This window comes from Indicator indicator, chromosome 1, assembly GCF_027791375.1.
Source record: "Indicator indicator isolate 239-I01 chromosome 1, UM_Iind_1.1, whole genome shotgun sequence".
In the NCBI taxonomy this organism is placed as follows: Eukaryota; Metazoa; Chordata; class Aves; order Piciformes; family Indicatoridae; genus Indicator; species Indicator indicator.
In genome coordinates, this window is record NC_072010.1 from 63,164,618 (window position 1) to 63,188,582 (window position 23,965).

Consider the following 23,965-nt stretch of genomic DNA (forward strand, 5'->3'; position numbering starts at 1 on the left):
ATCTAATTGGCTGATGTCTGTGACAATTCCCATTATCATCTTTTTTAAAGGAAATTAAAACAACAAAGATGTATCTCAGTTTTCTTTTTAAACAGGTACACAATATTGCAGACAGTGTATAAACCCTTTTCATTTTAGCTGTCTGTTCTTCACTGTGAGCATATAGTGAAAATAGGTGAAACTAAGAGAAAACTTGAAGGAAGTGAAGTCAAAATAATGGCACTTTAGGAATTAATGTGTACAGTGACAGTTAACACAGCCCACAGCTGGATGTATAGCTTGGGCCTGTTTTCTTTGTACCAGTCCCCCTGTTGTATTCATGCTGCTTGTCGTGACTTAGCAAAAAAGGTAATATTTACCTTTCAGAGTCTGACTTCCAAACAGACTGATTTAACATAACGTAATGTAAAACACCCTTGGATATGTCTGTGTTTTGCTGAGGCAAGAGAACAGCCAAATCTTGCTGCCTGAAGAATGAGGCTAATATGACTCCTTGCAAAAATCTGGGCTTTTTTTCTCTTGAAAAACTGTGTTCAAATATTATTTTTTTTCGAAGCTGTGGCTCATCTACATGGTGTTTATGGTCTAGGAAACCTGAGAAAATGAGAAACTCGCATGAGGAAGGAGTAGCTAGACATCTATTTCATGATACTAGTTTATGAAATAAGCTGCCCTTTATGAACACATACAATTGTAAGCTCACAGAATTAGCATGCCAAAGATCTCTGGCAGGTTGGGAATAGGATAGGGCACTTGTGTGTTGTTCTTATATAATCCTAAAATTTGGATCAATAGACTTTTGCACTAGCATGGTGATGCTTAATGAGTAATGGTACCAGTTCTGCTACATACCCATGTTTTTCTCCCCTCATCCTTTGCACCCAGAATACTGTAGAAGCTCAATCTCTCTTGATAGCATATTGACTAATAGTCAAAATAGTCCATAATTTCCATATCAGGGTTAAAATGTAATGTAATATATGCATATAAGGACTTAACTCAAAGGGAAAAACAGATCTTGCCTCAAATTATTATCCACTGTTTTTTCTTCAGTTTTCTAGCAGCATCTTCTGCATTCACATAAACATGGGGAGAAACAAAACAAAACAAACCATCTAAGTCTTTTTCTGTTATTTTGAAAGTTAATTTACACAGTGGAAGAAAGGGGCCAAGCTAATTCAAAAGCACGTGTAGAAACACTTTTTATTTAAGAACAGGTATGTGAGTTTAGAGACTTAATCATACCTTTTTTCACAGATGTGAAAACTACCTATGGGAACTTTTGACCTCACTGAATTATTGAGAAATTTGGTTTTGTCTGTAGGAAAGTCCATCACGCTGAATTTCTTCCAGCAGAATTCATGAAGACTAGGAGTTAACTTTAATGCATTGTATACACAATAGTAAATACATTTCTCACATAACCAGATACAGTCTACTTGAATTTTGATTCTGATACATGTCCTTAGATGAACTTATCCTTAAGTTCGTAGATGAACATATCCTTAGAGAAATAGATATTTTTCTTCCTTGTGGGTTTTAATCTCAATTATTTTAATTTGCTTGAGAATTATTTGACTGACAAAATTGAGAAGTTCAGAGGAAAATCTTAGTATCTATACAGTAGTAGATGAAACCGAGCAGTAAAAGTCTATGAGACGACAATTGCATTTCACAGCACTTTTTGAAATTATGACTTTTTTTTTTTTTTTGTTCTGTGTTGTACTGAAGACAAAATCTTTCAAATGTTCTCACAGAGGAGGAAATGTGGTGAAATGTCTGTCTTCTAATGAAGACCTGAGGTACTCAGTTCATGAAAGTGTGTGCAAAAGAAAGGAGGGGTGTTTTACTGACCAAATTTTGTTGGATGTTTCTTCAAAGCATCTCAACTTTGCTGAAAGTCCATAGTTCAGAGTAGCTGTACAGTCTCTAAATGCTGGTGGATATAATTTTACTGGACCATCCTGGCAGGCTACTTTGCATTGTTCATGCCTATTAACAGTCTGATGAGAGGACTGACCTCTGTATTTCCTTTTCTTAACCAGCCTTTAAGTGGTCTAAACAATTGTTTCTGTTGCCAAGATAAAAGTATGCACATACACACATACACTTGTAAAAATGTTACTTTAAAATAAAGGCTTTTTTTTCCAAATTCATCTGGGATTTTATGCATAAGCATTTGTCAGATACCCTATTTGATCTGCAGCAGATAAGTTTAAAGAAAATACTAGAAGCAAAGGAACAATTTGTGATTAAGCTTTGTGAGCAGTGAACTCTGATAATGTTCTATGCATGTATTCATTACCTTTGCAACAGCAATATTACAGATTCAGACTCAGTAGTGTGTATATCCAGTGTGAATACTCTCATATAATCGTCAGCAAATAACTGTACAATTAATTTCCTTTTCAACTAAATTGGGTAAGTGCATTAATGCTTCAGGTTTTAAAGAAGCCAAATTTTTTAGAATTTAACTAAAGGAATTGAAAATGGCATGACTGATTCTGATTATAGAAACATAAACCTTCAAAGTTGTCCATTTAAAATAATCTCAAAGCATCTGAACTTGAATGTTTCCAAAACCAGTAAAATTTGGAGAGGAGCAGTGTTAGTATGTTAACATTAGCCCTGCTTATATTTTGTCAGCTGGGCACTGAACATCTCTAAAATAAAAATCTTATTTGTGCTATCCAAAGGAGAACATAGAAAGTGATAGAAAATACCTTATATTGCTGTCTTAGCTGTTTATTTTATTGAATAACATTTTGCATTCATAGAAGACTAAATATATTTCTCTTTTAATAATTTTCGTTCAGATTAATTCAGCTTGACTGTCATTTAAGGTTGTTCTGCAGTGTTCCTAAGAAACTGAATTACGTTGTTTAAAAGGCATTTTTTATCTTACAATTTAATATTAACATTTTCAGTATTTTCCTCCAAACTCAAACAGACATCTTATTGCCTGCAGACTTCATTCATGAAAAACTTCCATTTGAGCAGAGTGAGACTAACCATAATAAGCAATCATGAAATTTGACCTATTTTTGATATACGCAAGTTGATGTACTGAAAATCAACAATATTTCAGGCAATGGCTATATAATTCTAAAACAGGTTCTTCCCCATGAGGTATGCAGCAGTGATTCTAGATCTGCAAAGAATCAGGATTTTGTGGAACTTAAAAAAAAAGACACACAAATAAAGCACCTTTAGTTAGCGTATTTCCTCCCGCTAAGCCAAAGCAATTGCTTGTAGATCGCTAATACCACCTGTTGTATGTGGAGTAATTAAATTGATGCTGTTTCGTTGTAGCCATGGAGATCTCTGTGCCTTTTGTTTATGATCAGTTGGGTACTTCTGAAAATTCAGGGGACTAAGTGGTATTTAGGTTGGGTAGAATTTGTTGTTATGAAAGTACATACTTAGGGAAAGTAGTACAGAAAGCTGTTAGGGGAGGTAAACCATAATCTCCCAATGTAAGCCTCACAAAGAGTGTGAAAAGTAAGCCTGATGGATCCATAGAGCTGATGCAATGCAGGTGAAAATTTCAAACTGAAAAATGCAGACATGATGTGACAGATGCATTTGAGAAATTTGCATTAAATTAATATAATTGTGTTTGCTGAGAGGAAATGAGTAAGAAAAAAGTCTTCAAGTCACACTGAAAAATCCTGATTTTTTTGTTTTTTTATTTCTTTTAAGGTACACTGAAATATTTAAAGTATTTTTAGAAGCTAACCAAATTCAAGTGATCATTTAATTCCTACTGCATTCAATGCAACAATAATTTATTCAGGATTTTATTATGAAACAAATTATTTTTTGACCTTTGCAATGTAAATGTGTGCTTTCAGAGTCTGTAGCATGTATTGACACTTTCAGTTGTAATAGTGAAAATAAACATTTTAAGTTGTGATAGCTGAAATTAATGAATTAATTTACTATCAATACTTCATTTTAAGCAATGGCAGTAGAAAACAGAAAGAGTTCCATTTCAGTATGTTACTTATATGCCATCATATTTCTTTGTTCTTTTGTGTGTGTGTATGTAAGGCATTGACCAAACTTGATTTACTCAGCAGAACACACAGAAATATTAGTTTATTCACCAGGATCTTAACTGGCTTTCTTGTTCCATATCTTCTCATTCTGTTATGATAGTTATAAGAGGATTTCTAGCTCGCCAGCGCTTGCTACAGAAGATGAGCATAAAACAGCAAGAGGTCACCTCAATCAACAACTTCTTGCAGACTGCTGAGGACATGGGATTGAAAACATATGATGCCTTGGTAATTCAAAATGCTTCTGACATTGCTCGGGAAAATGACCGTCTCCGCAATGAGATGAATGCTGCTTACCACAGAGAAAAGGTAGAGGCTAGAAACAGACCAGAAGAAGGCCACAAAAGGTAAGATGAGAAAAAGAATAATTGTTGTGACAGTTAAAGTGTTTCTTCTGTTTTACTGATTTCCTTCTCTGCTTAGAGTCATAGAAATGACTGAGGAATTACAAGAAGATTCCCAAATATGTACATAGTTCAATCAATGCTAGGCCCTTTTTTTACTGTGTAGCAGGTAATTAAGTCTAGAAGCTTAAGGACACCCCTAATATCCTGTTCAGGGGACAGTCAGCTTTATAGGAACTTATTCAGGTCTCTGAGGCATTTGTTTTTCACAGAAATATTTTTTAATTTTACAATAAACACATTACAGATGAACTTTCATCAAACCAAAGAAACAATGGGAAAGTTCCTGTAACTTAAAATTCCAGCACTGGGAAATTGCCAAGGTAATGAAAAACAGGAAGATGTTAAAATGGAATGAAGTCCAGACCAAGAAATCCTGATTGTGCATAGAACTAGGTAAATTGATTGCAAGGAGGATTCTTTTCTCTTATTTAAAAACAGGGAAATGGTTTTTGACTCCCATCTGAGTTTGTAGGAGTACCTATTTTACAAATCCATCAAATACTGAAGAGCCTTTCTCTAGGAACTGTGTCCCTGATCTCTTCTCTCAGACAGCTGAATGGGCAAAGGTAGCATTAGCAGTTAATAGATTTGTATCTATAGTAAGAATGTGTCTTTACCCTACTGGACATATAGATGTTTATTTTTACATAGGAACTTAATTTTCAGCCAGAACAACTCCATTTGCTTTCATTGCTTTTGTCAGTGACTTTTATTAAAGTGAAAACAGCAGTGCATCTGCTTAATTAGCTCCAAATATCCCAGTGATTACATATTGGAGGAAATGCCTTTGTAGGAAAGACTGTAATTAAACATTACAGTGAAAACAAATTATCCACTGAGCATCGTGCTTTCATCTTTAGCTATTTCATTTACTGCATGGGCAGCTGGCTATATCCTGTGCATGAATTCCAGCTCTGCTGGTGATCTGCCATGCAGAAATACAATTAAAAAAAAAAAAAAACAAATGCTCGGGGATTTGTTTGTAAAATGATGGCATAGACATCTTCTATCTAATATATTACCACTCTAAGTTAAAAGTTTTTCAATTTTTGGAGGAATAAAATATTAGAATATTTTTTGTGGGTTTTTTCAAGTTTCTTGGAACCAGCTGATAAACATTTCACAATATATATTGAAATAGAAAAAAAGACACACACACACACAAAAATTGGAGTAAGTAAAACTCCAAAACTGGAATGGAAATAACTAGACAATGTCATAATTAATACTGTTAAAATTATAACTAACAATTAAGATTTTAACAGGAAGATATACAGATATCTGAGTGGAATTGTTCAAGCAACCAATGTAGCTGGTTAAAAAGGTCATCTAATATTTTAAAGATTTGCATTATCTAAATAGAATTTATAGTTGTCTTTTTAGAAACTAATGATAAAGGCTCAGTATTTGCTGCCTCAGTAACTTTCTATTAAAATGGATTTCCCAGAAATTATCATTCAGATTGAAAACCCAGCATTTGATTGTGTGTAACAATCAAAGTGTGAACAATTCATTCAGTGAATGTCTGATCAACACTATGAAACTGCTTAAGGAAGGCTGCATTTGTGTGAAAAGGGCCAGTGTCCTGATTTATCATGAAACAGGAAATGGAAGAAAGCTAGCAGCTTCATCTGGATTTGTTTGTCTGATTACTACACACATCCCCTAGACACAGCAGGGGAGTTGTGAGATTGTTTACCAAAAAGCTGTTGTTATGTTTGCATGAACAGGTTCATTGTTATCACTTGAATAATGCATCTGGGCCTCTTTTCTGTTTTTTCAGAGCTGAACACAAGGGTGGGAAGGTCTCTGAGGAGAGCTTTGCTGGCTGTCGAACGCCTAAGCACTTTCATTCCAGCTCCGTCCCTGTCCCCATGGCAGTGGATGGCTCGGTACATTCTGTGGCTGGGTCATCCATCAGATCCCCCTCCTTGCACTCTGTGTTCAGCATGGATGAGAGCAATAGCCTGCCATCACCAAGGAAACAGCCTCCTCCCAAACCAAAGAGGGACCCCAACACACGACTGAGTGCGTCGTATGAGGCTGTTAGTGCTTGTTTGTCGGCAGCTTCTAAGGAAACCGCTAATGAAGGTTAGGCATAAAGGCAGAAACAGTCACAAATGTTTCTCTAGGTTATTGATTTATTCTATTCACTTTGACTCAGTCAAGCACCTTTGAAAAGTCCTGCTTCCCTGAAATAGTTCAGTGATAGTAAAGAAAATTAATCAGCTTTTCATTTGTTTCCAAATCAGCACATCATACTCATGTGCTCTAATTACCTAGTTTGTCAACAGCCAAAACCCTTTTACAGAACTCTCTGCAGAGACGAGTGATCTGTCAACTTGAGCTATTCTACCCCACTGACCATTTTATTTCACATTTTAAACTGTACATTAGAATATCTTGCATCACTAAAATGGCTTTTTTGAATCTTGAATTTCACCAAGTTAAACACTGAACTTTCTCCTGCTATTTCCCCACGTTCACACTAATAATGTATGCACTCAGTAGATTATGTTAGTGCCATAACTTGTGTACAGTGAATTTTTTATTTCGAAAGTTCTCTGAAAATCCCAAAGTGTCTCAATGCATTATAATACATATAGAATGGCTTCAAGTTCAGTTGTTCTATTCTCCTTCACCCCTGAAATGAATGAGTGGAGGATGAAGGGAAAGAATGTATTCTGTTTTCTTTTGATTAGCCTGACTTGTCATGCTTTGTGTAAAGGATCCTCCAGGCTTATCAGGAAAGATCCTTCAGGTTGGTTTTAAACACACGTATAACCATTCTCTAATCCTGCATACAATGAATAAAAAACCTTTGCAGCTCCCTCTTGCAAAACAGTTACTGTTCTTATGCCCAGTTAATTAGATACAAGTTCTTTTTTTTTTTTTTAGCCTCTTTCTTGCTTGTCATTCCAGCTCTGTGTAAGGAGAGATGAACTATGCCCAATATGCTTTTTAAATAGTATGGTTTAAGGAGCTCTGTAGTGGTTTCAACTTTCTGTGCCTAGCTCTGCAAGAGAGGATTGTTTTAATGAAAAAGCTGTAGCAGAGGTTTTTGGAAGAATGACTATATATGTATGTGTAATCTTAACACTAATGCTTGCATGCACTCACAAAACAACTTTGAAGTTCTCATTTTTGTGAAACAATAGGGCTGGTTTCCCTGCCGTATACTCATTTTCTAAGAATTATGTCCATTTCCTGAGTCTTTGTCCAAAAGCAGTTCTGATTTACACTATTTAATTTTGATCATAAAAGACCAATCACCTAGGTATCTGGTCTTTCAACTCTGGGCATGCCTGGAGGTGATGAAAAGACATCGAGTTCAGTTAACTATGTACTCAGTTGGGGAAGTGCCCTCAGGCTTTCAGATTCCCTAACTTTATAAATTATGTCTACGCCCATAGTGCGAAAGAAGAAGAAATAGGCATAATATCTGCCTATAATATGAGTTTTATAGATATTACATAGAAGAGGGGTGCTTCAGTTACTGGCACTAACGTGTGTCAAAGTAGCACCATGCTGAAACTCCTAGTTAAAAGCATGCTCATCTTCCTTAGGGCAAAAGGAATAACGAGCACATTTTTCCACATGTTACAGATTTTGAAAATTTGGATTCAAAAGATCTCCACAAGTGTTACTTCTCATCTTCTAGTGGCAGTAGAGATTACCAAAGCAGATTATATGCACAGGTACCAACGGCTTGTGGTTCAGAAGCTGAAAGTTCTGTATTTCATTCCTTGAAATATTTATGGGTTTGATCAAAGTCCTTGTGCTTGTGACTGCTGCTCACTGTAAAACTAAACAGCTTTCAAGGCTTAAAGTACTAGATCTGTGTCAGGAAAAAATGACTTTGATCTATTAATAACACAGACCTTTTTCACTTTCCTAGTACTGACCCGTCCAAGGCCACACAGTGATGACTATAGTACAATGAAAAAAATACCTCCCAGAAAACCAAAACGAAGTCCCAACACGAAACTTAGTGGATCTTATGAAGAAATACCTGGCCAAAAGCCTGGGGATGTAAAACAGGCAAGCACAGTAGCTAAACCAGGTGGCTATGACACAGTGACAGTAGAGAGAGCAGCTTCTGCTGATGGCCGACAACATGGTGTGTTGAGCCTCTATATGTCACAAGAGGAGGACGAAAATGAACCTGTCTATATTGAAATGGTGGGGAATGCAATGAAGAGCAGTTCTGCTCAAGCAGAAAGTCCTGAGCAAGGAGAATCTGTGTATGAAGAAATGAAGTATTTTCTACCAGAAGAAGGAATCAATGGTAACGGAATAATTCCAGTAGTGACTGGATCTCCTCCTCTGTTATTTGAAAGCAAAAAAAATGTTCTCATCGAAGATGGAACGTTGGATGGAAACAGTCAGTCGTCTTTGCTCTATAAAGACTCATGTGACATTCCAGCTCCTTTCCCTAACTTGCTCCCCCACAGGCCACCACTTCTTGTGTTTCCTCCAACTCCTGTCACATGTTCACCTGCATCTGACGAATCACCTCTAACACCACTAGAAGTCAAAAAGCTTCCTGTTTTGGAGACCAACCTAAAATACCCTGTGCAGTCAGAAGGCTCAAGTCCGTTATCACCACAGTACTCCAAAAGCCAGAAAGGGGAGAATGAAAGACCAGTATCTCCGGGCTTGGTTGTGTTCAATGTTTCCAGCAAAGTGACTCCTCCTTCCACACCACCTCCTCCTCTCCCACCACCCCCTCCTCCTGTACCACCTCCTATTTCCTACCGATCTTCCACACATTTTGCGTTTCCTCCAGAGACTTGTGCTAGTTTTCTGATTAATACAGGGAAAACAGGTACAAACTCAGATCTATCAAAAGCACCTCAGAGACCAAATCCTGCTCAACTTGGATGCTCATCTTCCCCATTCTCCAAATTGCCCTACTCCCCAAAGGTGGCAAGAGCAGATCACAGGAAATTGAACTCAAATTCATCATCTTCATTTCCATACAGCCCTACAAACTCAAGGTCACTGACCAGTCCCCTGGATGAACTAACCAGCTTGTTCAACTCAGGACGGAGTGTGCTACGAAAATCTGCAGCAGGACGTAAAATCAGGGAGCCAGAAGGTAAGACAGATTTCTGTGTTTCTGTATAGTGTATTTCTTCTGCACCAAAACTTTCTTACATTGGAATCTTATTGAGCAAGTAAAAATAAAAAACAAAACCAGAAGAAAAACATATAGAACATACATTCAGGGGAAAAAAATAGAGGTCTTCAAGTTTTGTCCGAGATGACAAATGTTTATCATAATATTTGTATGACATAAACGTAAATGGATTATTTTTAACATTCCAATAGTCTCAGTAAAATAAATACAGATGTTTCAGCTTGTGAAGTTGAGTTTATAGTATCAACCTTTAGAAATAAATTGAATGAAATCTATAACTAGATCTCTGGTAGATAGCATGTACTTTAATTTAAAGATGTTCTTGAAAGATTTTAAGGCTTCATTTCCATGAAACTCAGAATTTGGTGACAAAGCCATTATTATTATTCTCCTAAATAAAGAGTAAATGGAGAATCCTGCAGCAAAATGTATTTATTTCCCTTATCTATCTTTTTATTCCTAGCATTTCTGTTATTTATATATGCTTATGTACATACCTAGAGATTACTTGATATCCTGTCTCTCTGACATCTAGTGCAAAAGCCATGTATAAAAGGAACAAAAACTTGTAATTTTGCTGAAGATCTTTGAAACCACAGTCCTCAGACATTATCACTGATTTTTTTTCCCTTTGTACAGGTAGTAAAGGGTTTAATATTTTTACTGGAACAAATCTATAGATCTTACGAATGCTGAAAATTCATCCTGATGTTAAATTCTGTAGGCTGCTTTGTAAGGGTGAGACACTTCTGACCTAACTTTGTCCACTTAGCATCTTGACATGTAGTCAACAAATCCTTAGGCCATGAAAAGAGTGTCATCTTGAGAGTTGAGACCTTCAAGATCATCAAGTCCAACCATAAACCTAACATTGCTAAGTTTAGCGCTAGCCATGTTCCTAGGAACCACATGCATGTGTTCAGGGAGGGTGACTCAACCGCTTCCCTGGGCAGCCTGTTCCAATGCTTGACAACCCTTTTGGTGAAAATGATTTTTGTAGTATCCAATCTAAACATCCTCTGGTGCAATTTGAGGTCATTTCCTGTCATCTGATCACTTGTTACTTTGTAAAGAGACCAACACCTACTTGGCTACAGCCTTCTTTCAGGTAGTTGTGGAGAGTGATAACAACTCCCCTCAGCCTTCTCTCCAGGTTAAACAGCCCCAGTTCCCTCAGCAACACCTCATGAGACTTGTTCTCTAGACCCTTCATCACCTTCATTGCTCTTCTCTGAACATGCTCCAGCACCTCAATGTCTTTCTCTAGCGAGGGGCCCAAAGCTCCAAAACTGAACACAGTGTTTGAGGTGCATCCTTGCCAGTTGTGATGGAGAGGTTATTAATTAATTAATTATGAAGTATGAATTATGGAAAATATTTTTATTAATTATTAAAATTATTAATAACTGATTAATCACTATTTTATATATATAGATTCTAGTGTGCAGTTGTGAAAATACATCCCATAACTGGTTTAGTATGTACAATTTGACCCAATTAGAATATTTACAGAATTAATTTCTGATTAAGGGAACGAAGGGTGCAGTTACACTGCTTGTCCACCAGATGGTGACTCGACAAGACGCTTGGCAGCTTTAACTATATACAGAGAAAGATTTACGATGCGGTCAGAGGCAATTCAAGCTGGAATGTCATGCGGCTAGGCGTGCATGCTTTGAACTGAAAGTTAGCAAGTGTTGCTCACGTGAAAAGATACACTGTGTCTTCGTTTGTAGCAAAGTAAGCTGCTGGGTTATGCTGGCTGGCTGCTGCTTGCTTACTGTCTGACCAGGGCTGGTCCGTTCCTGGCAGGTGAAGGCTCCTGGGGTGGAGGCTGAAGCTGAGTTACTGGCAGGCCACAGGAGGGCTTCCCTCCAGACGGTGACTTTTTTTCTCCTCCCATCTCTGCATAAGGGATGAAACTTTTTGTCTATCGGTGGCTTCCCTGGGCAGGTCCCATAGTGCAACTGCAGTGGATGGGGGCTGGCAGGGTCGATGCAACTCCCTGAACAGGGTTGGCCCAGCAGGGCCGGTCCTGGGGGAGTGGTCCTGCGAGGCGGGGCCAGGTCCTTCGGGGTCGGCCCTCGCAGGGTCGGCTTGCATGGTGAGGCGGGGCGATGGTTCCTGGTAGGCGGGGTTGGACATCTCCAATCCCAGTGGCAATGGGCTTCAGAGAAGTGGCGAGGCTACGCGAAGCAGCGTTCCCCTTGGCTCAGCTTTAGACTAGCTGGCCATGCCGAATCTCATCGGCAAATGCTTCCCCTTTAAGGTTGCGATTCAGTCCTTGGCTTAAACTCAAAGGAGAGGATGGAACTGTCTCTCTCTCTTGGGAAGTCCTGACTTTATGTTGCCCTGGCAGTACAGGGCTGTGGAGCGGCGAAGCGGGTGGCTCTGTTTGTCTCCCGCGAACGGTGGGGTCACTCAGGGTGGCTGAGCGTGGTTCCTGCTTATGCGAGCCAGTACGCACAAGGTCGTGGCTGCTCGGTCTGCGACTTATAGCTGTAGCAGATGTTGGACTGCCAGGCTTGGTCTAGTCCCTCCCCCTCTGGGCTAAAACTCACCCCTGGGGAGTCCAGTCCTCTTTAAGACACAGTGTGGTCTTCTTCCGATCTGCTGGGACTGCTCTTTTGACACTGGATTTCATAGCTTCAGCCAAGGGATCTGCTTTGCAGGTTCCTCAGGTAAACTGAGGCTCCGCGGCCTTCCTGGGGTGCTGGCTTCTTCCCCGTGTTGCAGAGACTGCTAGTGTGCGTGTATGTGGGACTTACAGGCAATGGTTAAGCGCTGTGAGCTTACAAAGCTTGAGCAAAGCAAGAGTGTACAAAGCTCTAGAGAACAAAAGTTTCTGTTTCTGATACATGCCAGGATACTGTTGGGCGTCTTGGCCATCTGTGCACACTGCTGGGTCATATTCAGTCAGCTGTCAACCAATACTCCCAAGGTCCTCTTCCACTTGGGTTACCATGTCATAGAAAGAGATCGGGTTAGTCAAAAAGGACTTGCCTGTCACAAACCCATGCTGACTGAACCTGATCAACTACTTCATAAACTTCCTGGATATCAAGATCAGGCTGACAGGCATGTAATTTCCCAGATCGTCCTTCCAGCCCTTCCTATAGATGAGCATCATATTTGCCGACTTTCAGTCAGCTGGGACCTCCTTGGTTAGCCAGGATTACTGGTAAATGATGGAAAGTGGCTCAATGAGCACTTTCAGCCATTCCTTCAGTACCCTTGGGTGGATCCTCTCTGGCCCCAAATACTTGTGTATGTCTAAATGCTGTAGCAGTAGGTAACTATAACTATTTGGACGTTCATTCTGCAACCTCTTCCTGTCTTCCATCTCAGTGGGCTGGGTACCCCAAGAACAACTGATCTTACTATAGAAGGCTGAGCAAAGGAGGCAGTGAGTACCTCAGCCTTTTCCTCATTCTTGGCTTCTATATTCCCCCTTGCATCCAATAAAGGATTAAGATTCTTCTTAGCCCTCCTTTTATTGTTGATATATTTATAAAAACAATTTTAAATTGTCTTTTACTGAAGTAGCCAGATTAAGTTCTAGTTTGTCTTTGGCCCTTCTGATTTTCTCTTTGTATAACCTCACAACATTCTTGCTGTACTCCTTAGTGGCCTACCCCTTCTTCCAAAGATCATAAATTAACCTTTTTTTCCCTGAGTTCCAGCCAAGACTTTGTGTTCAGACATGTTAGACTCCCACCATGGTATCTGCCTTTGTGGCCTTCCTTCTGATTCTTACCCATAAAAACCCAAAACTATCATCTCCACCTTTAAGCTCTAGGCAATCAAAACAGTCCCTAACATACAGGGCTACTCCATCACCTCTCCTTCCTTGCCTGTTCCTCCTGAAGAGTTTAGAGCCATACATTACAGCACTCAGTTATTTGAGTCATCCCACCGTGTTTCTGTAAACGCAACTGCATCATGGTTTTCTAGCAGCACAATAGCTGCCAGCTCCTCATGTTGTCCACGCTGAGTTTATTGATGTAGATACACTTCCCTTGGGCTATTGATCTCACCACCTTTTGCAGGGGGCAATGCCCAAGTCCTATTTTTGAAATATAAAAAAAAACAGTAAAGAAAGGGGTAGATTATCTTATTCACTGCCTGTTTTTTTAAATAGATACTACTCCATTGATTTTAGCATCATACCCTGATTTTAGCAGCTAAAATAAAAGCATGCGTTTGTGCTTGTGCTGATGCGTGTCTGTCTGTGTGGCATCCTGTCTCTTTGTCCCTAACAACCTTGGTAGCCTTCAACCAAATATGCCAAGGAGATAAGGATCTCAAAACTAAATGAGTTTTTACAGCATTCATGGAAATTATTGGCTAGGCGAAGACAAGAGACTTACACTAAGCAAAGGGCTCATATCAGCTATCAGAGAGACTGCGGTGAACAGAACTCTTGTGAGTCCTGCAGACTTGAAAAAGCTTTAGCTAAACCTCACACGTTCCAGTATGCTGTTACCTATGAGACTTTATCAGTTCTCAACCTGAAGAGAATGTCGTTTGCTACTCTGAGTATATAAATTGATGAAATTGGTAAAGGAGATATAGTAATTTTGGTTGCTTTGGCAAAATTACTTGTTAAAATTCAATGCCTATAAATATATGTCACATGTTTTTATCCATTTGGTTTGTTGTTTGTTTTTTAGGCTGAGTGCCTTGTTTTATTATGTAGATCTTTATTTACTTTTATCTACTGGGAAGTAACTATTAAAGTCAACTCTTCAGATGTATTTTCTCAAGGCCCTCTCACCTGCTCGAACCAAGTCACAAAACTAACCTTTACCTTGACAAAAGGTATTACTTTGGAGTGGAGGATTTTTGCAAACACAGTTTTCAACTAAATGTGACCCCAGGATAGAGTTCAGTGTGGATCTCCTGTGGGATAAAGCTGGTGCATTAACAGAGGCTACCATAAAAAAAAAAAAAATTACCTTTCACATGGAAAATGTTGTACTTCTAAATATTTCATCAAGGCAGCACTAAGTATGAAAGATCAAAGTTCAAGAAAGATATACGATAAAACACCTGAATCAATATTTTATGAGCTAGGAAGCTACTGTACACTAAGTGTGGTTACATATGAATAGTTCAGTGATGAGTGAATGGATTGAAAGTACCAAAGAAATGCAGGTGAAGGTATGTGTGGATCTTTCCAGTTTCCCTCTTGTCATATACTTCATATGTTCAGTTGATTTGTAGAGTAACAACTAGAAAAGATCTTTTTTACTTAACTTCTGATGCAAAGTAATAAGATGGTGATCAGCAGAATGGACTCTACTAGGTAAAACTAGAAGTTGTCCATGTCTTACCTTCTGATTTTTTAATCACCTATTTCTTAATGTATATTCAGTTCCTAGAAGAGTCCTCCCTTTCTTCTTTTTGTCGTTTCTGGTACTTTATTTATAAGAGAGAAAGTAAATTCATTTTAATAGACATCCATTAAAACTGAAGACTCTTCAATGTAAGTTAAGAACCTACCCACACCTGTAACTAAAAACAGAAAGTAAAACTTGGGGTCATTTTGAAGTCAAGGAGAGTTACCTATAGGAATCAATAAGTTTCTGCTTGGGATCATCAGCCTTGGAGATAAAAGCCTTCTTGACGATAAAAGTGCAATACAGACGCATCCTCCAATGTGCTTCCCTCTTGCCTGGAGGAGTAATTTCAAGGCCTGAAAACACTGATGTCCTTTTGGTTCATGACCTTTCTGTGGGAAATGATCATCCAAAATTACAATAGAGCATATTTGTGTTTTTCTGATGGGCTGCAGACTTATTGTGAACTGAATTGAAAGCACTCTTCTTTAACAAAGGCCACAATGTCAAAAATAAATCAACAAATGGAAACATCTTTCACTTCCTGGTGGCCTGGCCTAGGCATTTTTTTTATATGATAATAGAACCTACTGGTTTGAGCAATTATCAGGATCATGTATGCTATTTCTTCCAAGGTACTTGATGTGTAATAGGAGAAGTTTTCTGCTCTACAGAGTTTATACTTTGACTAAGCAAAACTATAACAGACAAAAACTGAGATAAAGTAATTTCTTCAAGGTTGAAAAGAGTTGTCATTGAAGCTACAGCTGTGTTGTTAGTCAGGGATTTTCTTATACTCCATATAAAATGAGACTTGAATGCAGGGAAGTGATAATACACACAAGGGTTTTCTATTCTTCCTGATTTCTAGAAGTAGAAACTGGTTTGCAAAACAGATGGAAACTGAATGGTCTTGTGCAGAGCCTCTACTCAGCTATTTGTAGGCAAGACCTTAGGCTTGAAACTAGACTTCTTGAAACCCAATTCAATGCCTTAATCATAAATCCACACTCACTTGCAGAATGTACAAAAAATTTTAGCTATTCCACATCTATAACATTCCTTACATAATGAAGAGTCAATTACATGTTTAAACATTTCACATTAAATATTTGTGGAGCAAGGACAGAATTTTCTTTTCCTCCACGTGGATGAATGATACTGAGATTGCTAGGTCATACTGTTATTTCCCTTGATTGGTACAATTGATATTAAATTATTCCACAGAAACACAGAGAGACCTCAAAGATCATCAGTCCGCCCTCCAACTCAGCATTAAAAGGTCAACACCAAACTGTATCTCTAGATGGCAGGTCCACACACTGCTTGAACACCCCCAGGGGATGGTGTCAGATGGTGACTCCACCATTGCCCTGAAGAGACCATTCCAATGTTTGATTACCCTCTCTATGAAGAAATATTTCCTAATATCCAGCATAAACCTCCCCTGGCAGAGCCTGTAACCATTTCCTCTGGTCCTGTCACTTGTCGTCAGAAGTCTGGACCCCTCCTCACTCCACCTACCTTCAGGTAGCTGTAGAGAGCAATAAGGTCTCCCCTCAGCTTCCTCTTCTCCAGACTGAACAACCCCAGCTGCCTCAGGTGCTCCTCGTAGGTCATGTGGTCCAGGCTCTTCACGAGCCTCATTGCCATTCTCCAGACACATGGACATGTTCCAGCACCTCCATATCCTTCCATACAAAGGGGAATCAGTCCCACCTTAGAACAAAAGATGGAATAGTTTGCAGCCCATTACCCGTTATCCAGACTCTCAGAGTGAGCACTCGTGTGGATTGTAAAGGGAAAGGAGCAACGAAAATTATGATTTTCTCTTAACCTGAATGAGTTTCCTTACCATCAGGCTATTGATAAAGATGCAGTGCCTTCTCTGCTTCTTGCTTGCTGAGGAAAGATTGACATGGATGCTTTTAACTTCTGTGTTAGAGCAAAAGAAAACATGCACATTTGCAACCCCAAATTTAGGTGCCTAAGAAATAAAGTTGGGAAGACTTTTCTTTTATATAGGTCACCACTGTATAGGCTTCCAAGTTTTGTGATTTTTAGTATTTCAATGCAAGTAGCTCTGTATATGTGAGTTAATACATGCTTTAGTGACCTCCTCATTGCCCAAACAGAAAATGCATGCAAACACTAGATTGTTAACAAAGTATCACTACTCTTCAAATGTTTGCCCAATGTCTTTGGCATCCACTAACTATATGAATCCTTTATTTACCTAATTCCTGACTGAGGTAATTCCAAAGCAGACAGCTTCATGTATCGGTGAACTATTCCACATTCTCCAGTTTAAGCATAGGAAGTCACAGGACAACTGACAAAGAATATAGATATTTAGATGTACATAGTTGGGTCTAAAGCTTGTCACATTGAAATTGACTCAAACTTGGAAAACAACAGGATTTAAAACGTATGTATGAGGAGTACTGTCCTGTCAATGGCAGATATTCCTTTGATAGCTAGTAAATAATTTTCCTCTATCAGGAGATTAGAGCAAGCTATTGTGCAGCTAATGTCTCAACAGGTGATTGCATATTAAATCCCCACTGTGGTTTCTGAGATGAAATCCCAGTCCCTTAACCTCCAAGCCACTCAACCTTTCCTCCTAAGAAACTTAATAAAAACAATATTGATATCTGCTTCTCATTATTACTACATTATGTTACTACAATATGGTAGTCTTACTTTCATTGTGGCAAAAACTAAAAACTTCCAAAACATGAGTAATACAGAAGTCTGTGTTTTCACCTTCTATCTTTTACCTGTGAATGCTAATGGAATGATTACATTTGGCTTCTATATCTTTCAAGTAAAATTCTCAAAGCATTAAAACTTCAATGAATTAAGCTTTACAATGCTTAGGACACAGAGCTGGCAATACGGTTGCCCTCCAGCCCAACCCAGGTGATTTTCGTGAGTAAATAATTTTGGTTTGCATTATTGTTGCAGAAAAAGGGGTTAGAAGAGTCTAGGGAAAGTTCTCTCTTCCTGTTTGCAGAATACCTATGAACTCCTTTACCACCTGAAAGATACCACCTTACCCTGCAGTCTTCTCGTCTCTAAGACTGCCGTTGTCCAGATAACGTATCAAAAAAAGTATCTGTTGCTTTAGGATAAATACAATATATGAAGAATAATTTTCCATTTCCAAATCTCTGAAAACAGGAATATTTTTCTGCTGAAGATTATTTTGAGGTTTCTGTTATAATGATTTTTTTTTCTTACTGTAGCCTTTCTCTGCTGATGTCACTGTTTGCCCTTACAGCCCCAAATCATGTGCTGTGTAATTTCCATTAGTTTTCTGTTCTGAAATGGAAAAGAGTCTGTGCTATTACCATAAATAATTTCAAGGTGGAGATTAAGAACAAATCAAGTCTCATTCTCAAGTGAAAAAATAATAATAATAGATATTGTCATAAACCTTTATTATATCTATTTTTCATTTTAAATGCTTGTTTTGAAAATAGAATTAAATCTTTAGCACTCCTCTACACATTTCCAAAGCCTATATCTGGTTAAATGCAGGTTGGAGGAAACTATGCAGTCCCAGAATCACACAAATATCACTCCATTTGGCATGATTTTATACTGTAACTACCTACTGCTGTCAGAAAAGCATTCTCAAGCAGGCAGACCCTTCATCTGACCTGGCACAAGCTCTCCTGCGTTCATACCAAGTTACTCCTTAACAGTAAGAAAGCTGAGAAGAAATTGCACCACCTTTCCTTTTATAAGACCCATTTCTGAGAACTGCAGGCATTCCTTTTAAATTACTGATTCTTTTTTCCTTTCTTTCCATTGGATTGAATTTACTGTCCCTTTCATCCTATCTGATACTGGAGCATAATAACCACACTATAGTGGTTCAGGTTAGTGCATTTCAAGCCCATAGATTTTGATAATATCCCACCTTTAATAGTGACTTGATCACGCACATAGACATTTACAAGATTATTGTCTTCATAACAATGTCATTTCTTCACCATCTGATCTGATGCAGCATCATTGTTCCAAATTCAGAAATGGTTCAGGAATTTGTCTCATTGCTGACAGCGTTGTGGGCTTCTTTAAATAGTACAGTCTTTAGTGTTTGGTTTGGTTTTTTTTTTATTTTTTGATTGTTTGGGGTGTGTTTGTTTATTTATTTCGGGGTTTTGTTTTTTGTGTGTGTAAGATCCAAGATGCTGAATCACAAAGGACTTTGTTTAGGAACCACTACATTACTAAAACAAAGATGCATTGATGTAAGAAATCAACCATATCTGAGAGAACAAGATACCAACCAAGAACATACCAACGAAGAATATGGCTCTTTGGCAGTAAACATCATAGAATTTGCAGATGTTACTGTGCAAACTCCATCCCTTCAGTGATTACCCAAAGTTCTTGACAAAACTTGTGTAGCTCATCATGAAACTCTACAGATCCATGTATGTGGCTCCTATTCCAGTTCCATTGTTAGCATTTTGTGGGGCTGGATGGAGAAGCAAGAGAAGACTGTTGAAAAGAGTTTGAGGTAAAAGTAGGAGTAGCAGTTCAGGGTATCTTTCTTCTCTTTGGGCCCACCAGTGAGTGGGAAAATAGAGAAGCCTTCAAGTTCAGTGCTCTTTTGGCTTGAGTTTTCACTCTCTTTTAAAATTAAATACATGAAAGTTAGTTTTATCCTTTATCTTTTTGAAAGAAAAAAATGAAAAAAAAAAATCAGACCTGAAGTTCCACATTTTACGAATTCTTTAAGCTCTTTACTTAAAGGTTGATTGCAGTATGATGCTGACATTCTAGTAGTATGTAGTGACAGTTCTTAGCCACAGGTTGGCTATATTTGTGTGGATGCTTATCACACTGTATCTGTGAGAGCCATATGTTCTTGCTTTGAGAGTTGATGGAGGTGTTGTTGACCATCACCATGTTCCATGAAAATGAACTTAGAAAAAAGCTAAAGGAATATCTAGATTCAATTTTTATTTTTGAAGCTCACTTCAGAAGCAAATTGGGAATACTACCTAAAATATTTTCCAGAATTGCTGTCCCTGTGATGTGCAGAATTACAATACAGGTGATTCAAAAATATCCCTTGGATTGTTCCTCAGGATCTGCTTAATTTACCTGCCCAAACAGTCAATTTATGCTAACTTTTGTGTTGCAGTTGATGCCAGAACTGATATGAGAGAGATCCTGAAAAATCTCTGCAGAAGTATCCTGTGGGAAAAGTAAATAGAACTGATGTGATGCTGTTGGCCGTAGCAAACCTCTGTCTGTTAGTCTGTTTGTTTGGGTTTTTTTTAATGTTTGTTTATTTTTACAATATTTGCAACTGTGTTTGTGGGGGAGGAAGGTTGAGACAGTGTCTCATCACTCAATTCCTTCCAACAACAGCTAAAGCCCAGTGGTAGTGGCTGTTCTGTTACTGAGATTGCAGCACACATAAACAAACTTAAATGTCTGCTTCATCCACACTAGTTAGAAGAAAACAGTTTTAAAAAAAAGAAGGTGTGTTTCTTACCAAATTTCCACCTCCTTTTCCAGCACACCAACAGTTTTTTAACCAAATAAAAGAAATAGGCCATTTTGTCAGCAAAACAACACACTTAACAGTTAACAAAACTCTTACAGATTAAAATCAGCTACTTTTTTTCTATAGTAGACTTGAAAATGCAGACTTGAAAAGGCAGAAAACATTTGAACATAGAGGGAAGAAATGATTCTCCTAAGGCAAGAAATTTTCTCAGGTGGTGCTGCACTCCTTGCCCTATGTAGAGATCAGTGCCTAGATGAGACAGGGAATCCTGATGGGTCTCTGAAACCCATGTGCTGACTGGACTCTAACACACTTCCAGCATAAAAAAGGATGTTCCAAGTTCTTGCTCAAATACTACCAAATAGGAGAGGTGGTAGCATATCCAGATATGTTTCATCCATTACCAGTATTTAAGAAAGCTGTTTTCTCCACTGCAGCAGTGGTATTCTTTGTCTCATGTTGAGAACAAGCAAAGAGAGTCCTCCACACAGACAAAGATACATGTGTTGTCTATCTCACCCACCAACCTGAAGGTTTGTCTGACCCAGAGATACCCTTACTTGTAGGAAGGAAGGAAAGGTTTGTGGTTTGTAATGATCATCACTGAAATAAATATAAAATCAGAGCGCTGTCTTTCCATAGCTGTGATTTACAAGGAAGTAATTGAGCTGATGTTTCTTAAGGGCTGAACCAGACCTAGGAGTTCCTGCAGTCACTTGAATGACTTCTTTTTCACTACCAGCCATATCCTCTGAACTCTGACTATCACACTAACACAATATGCGTCAGAAAGGCTCTTTGCCTCCCGCAGAGTGAGTTTTGTCACTTGAAGCTCTTCACAGCCTGCATCTCTCTTTGCTTTCCAGTGTTCTTGCAGGGCTTCCATGAATCAGCTTCCCAGAGCAAAGAGGAAGAGGTCTGTTTCTTTCTCTGTTTAGCTGCTCTGTTGAAGAATGTGGCTTCTGGAGTGCCTTGTAACATCATCTGATAGCTTCACTTACACAGCTCAGAGAGAAAGGGTGCTGGAAGTGACAGTGCAAATTCATTGCTGCTTATCCTGGGAGCATCATTGTACGGGAAATCCTAGGCAACAGCTGATTTATAGGCAGGCTTTGTAAGGTGAAATAAATCAATGAATAATTATTGCCTCTGAAGGCAGCAGCAGCCAGCAGCACAGCTATGAGGGTGAGACAGGCAGCACACACTAATAGGCTGGGGGAATCCTCTCTTGACAGTTTTCATCCTGCTCCATTTCTTTCTGCAAATAGGATGCATCTGTTTGCCTCCAGCTCTCAGCAGACAAAGTAAACAGTCATGCTACAGCAGGTCACAGTGTGACTTCATGTAGGTAAACTGAATCACTCTGAAGCAATATGCATTTATCCAGTCAAAGGACACCAAAGACAACCTGTGCTGAGGGTAGCTAGCCAACACCATGGACAAAGAGAGTCTCAACAGTAAGTCAGAGCAAAACAGGAAACACCAAGTGCAATTGTCAAGGTGCAACAAAACACAGTGGTAAATATTCAAGCCAAAATAAAATGACTTGTACATATTTAACCTGACTATCCCTTGCCTTCATTAAAAAAATCTGCAAAATTTCTATAGTCACCTTTTTATTTCCCCCCCCCCCCTCACTTCACAATGCTCGCTTACCACAATAAATGGAACAAATATTTAGAGTTCACAAGATCACAGGATGTTAGGGGTTGGAGGGGACCTCAGGAGATCATTTAGTCCAACCCCCCCTGCCAGAGCAGGTAGAATCTGTCACAGGTCACACAGGAATGCATCCAGATGGGTCTTGAAAGTCTCCAGAGAAGGAGACTCCACAATGTATCTGGGGAGCCTGTTCCAGTGCTCTGTGACTCTCACAGTGAAGAAGTTCCTCCTCATGTTGAGGTGGAACCTCCTGTGCTGTAGTTTATATCCATTACCCCTCGTCCTATCACAGGGTGCAGCTCTGAAGAGCCTGTCCCCTCCCTCTTGACAACCATCTCTCAGATACTCTCCTGATCATCTTCTTCTCTTCCAAGTGCCTAGAGATGACCTCCAGAATGAGCTCCTCCATCATTTTTCCAGGGATGGAGGTGAGGATCACTGGTCTTTAGTTTCCTGTAGCTGGTTAGTAGTATCAATTATTCACCTGTATGACAAGCTGCTTGATTGGAAATTCATGTTTTGCTGGATGTCAGCCACAGGTTTCAGGGAAATCAATTTAGTTTACAGATTCCACGGTAGCCAAAGTACAAAAAGCTTTTTCTCCTGCATTACATTAATCTATGTGCCAGAATGTATGTGTTTTCCAGATTTCATAGTTGCTAATGAAATGTGAAGAGCTATAGATCCTGATAAATAAACCTATATATTGATTATTGTTTACAGAAAATCATATTTTCCATGAATGAAGAAATGTTCGACATTATCTTGGGATTTATTAAAGCTATCAAAAAATAAGGAGGAGAACTATTTCCCCTTTTTTTACATATATTTCTTTCTGTCATTATATGTGTTACATATTTTTGTAGATTTAGTTCCTTTGTGGAAAAGACTTAAGCTTTTTCTGTATCTGTGGTTTCTGCTTTATGGGGCTCATGTTTTTGTTGGCGAGGATAGAGATTGCTTCTACTTTAGGGCCTAGATGTATCCTGCCTAGCTTGTGACACTGAAATTCCTCATCTGGAAACTCAGCCTTAGCTCTCTTTAGTTAATGAAAATGTACATGTGCCTTGAAAGAATGGTCCAGGTACAAGTTGGTTCAAATCAAGAGTGACTTCCATTTGCAGTAGAGAAAAACTAGGGAGAACCTGCCTCCCCCAGCTTCAGTTGGGACGAAGCTCTTAGATGTGGCTTCAGCAGAAATCATAGAACAGTTCAGTGCCCCACTAACCCCTTTTGATTTGAGGTTGCTTTTCTTCCATATCTTTCCTTTTTCTTTTTCCTGAGATGGACTTAATATTGACCGCTTATTTCTGATTGTGGTAACTAGTGCTGTCAAGGTGAAGGGCTATGTCTGCTTTAGTAAATGAACCAGTGCCAGGGAATGTCCTGGCTGTGGCAGCTCAATCCTCTGTACAGTCAAAGTACTAGAGCAGTCCCTGACATGTTTTTGGACCTAGTAGGCTGGCTTCTTCCAAATGGATCTGAGCATGGTTCAGAAAATGGTACTGTTCCCAAGCAGACAACTTAAATGCAACCTTTCTGCTATGGAGAACAAGAAAGTGCAATAGCATAGACATGGATCTCTTACTGTTTGCCTCAGGGCCAGAGAACAGTTGTGACCACATTCGAATTAAGAGGATAGACAAAGCAAGAGGCCCTCTGTATTTACCCTGTATTATGAATCCCTTAGTGCTTTGGCAGTGACGCACAAAGTATCCAAGGTAAGCATGAATCTGATCCAAAATCCCCTGAAAACAGCGGAGGCCCTCTGTTGTTAATGAGTTTTCAGTCAGCCTGTAAATGAGCGCTAAATG

General features: G+C 38.9%; 1 protein-coding gene across 1 annotated transcript in view; it reads left to right on the forward strand.

Annotated features, from left to right (window-relative positions):
- The window catches only part of MYO16 (myosin XVI), a 294,040-nt gene that overhangs the window by 239,069 nt on the left and 31,006 nt on the right, over window positions 1–23,965 (forward strand). Inside the window, exons 29-31 of the mRNA XM_054383685.1 lie at window positions 4,162–4,408; window positions 6,252–6,559; window positions 8,367–9,569. Coding sequence (XP_054239660.1) covers window positions 4,162–4,408; window positions 6,252–6,559; window positions 8,367–9,569 — 1,758 coding nt within the window. The remainder of the gene's footprint in view (window positions 1–4,161; window positions 4,409–6,251; window positions 6,560–8,366; window positions 9,570–23,965) is intronic.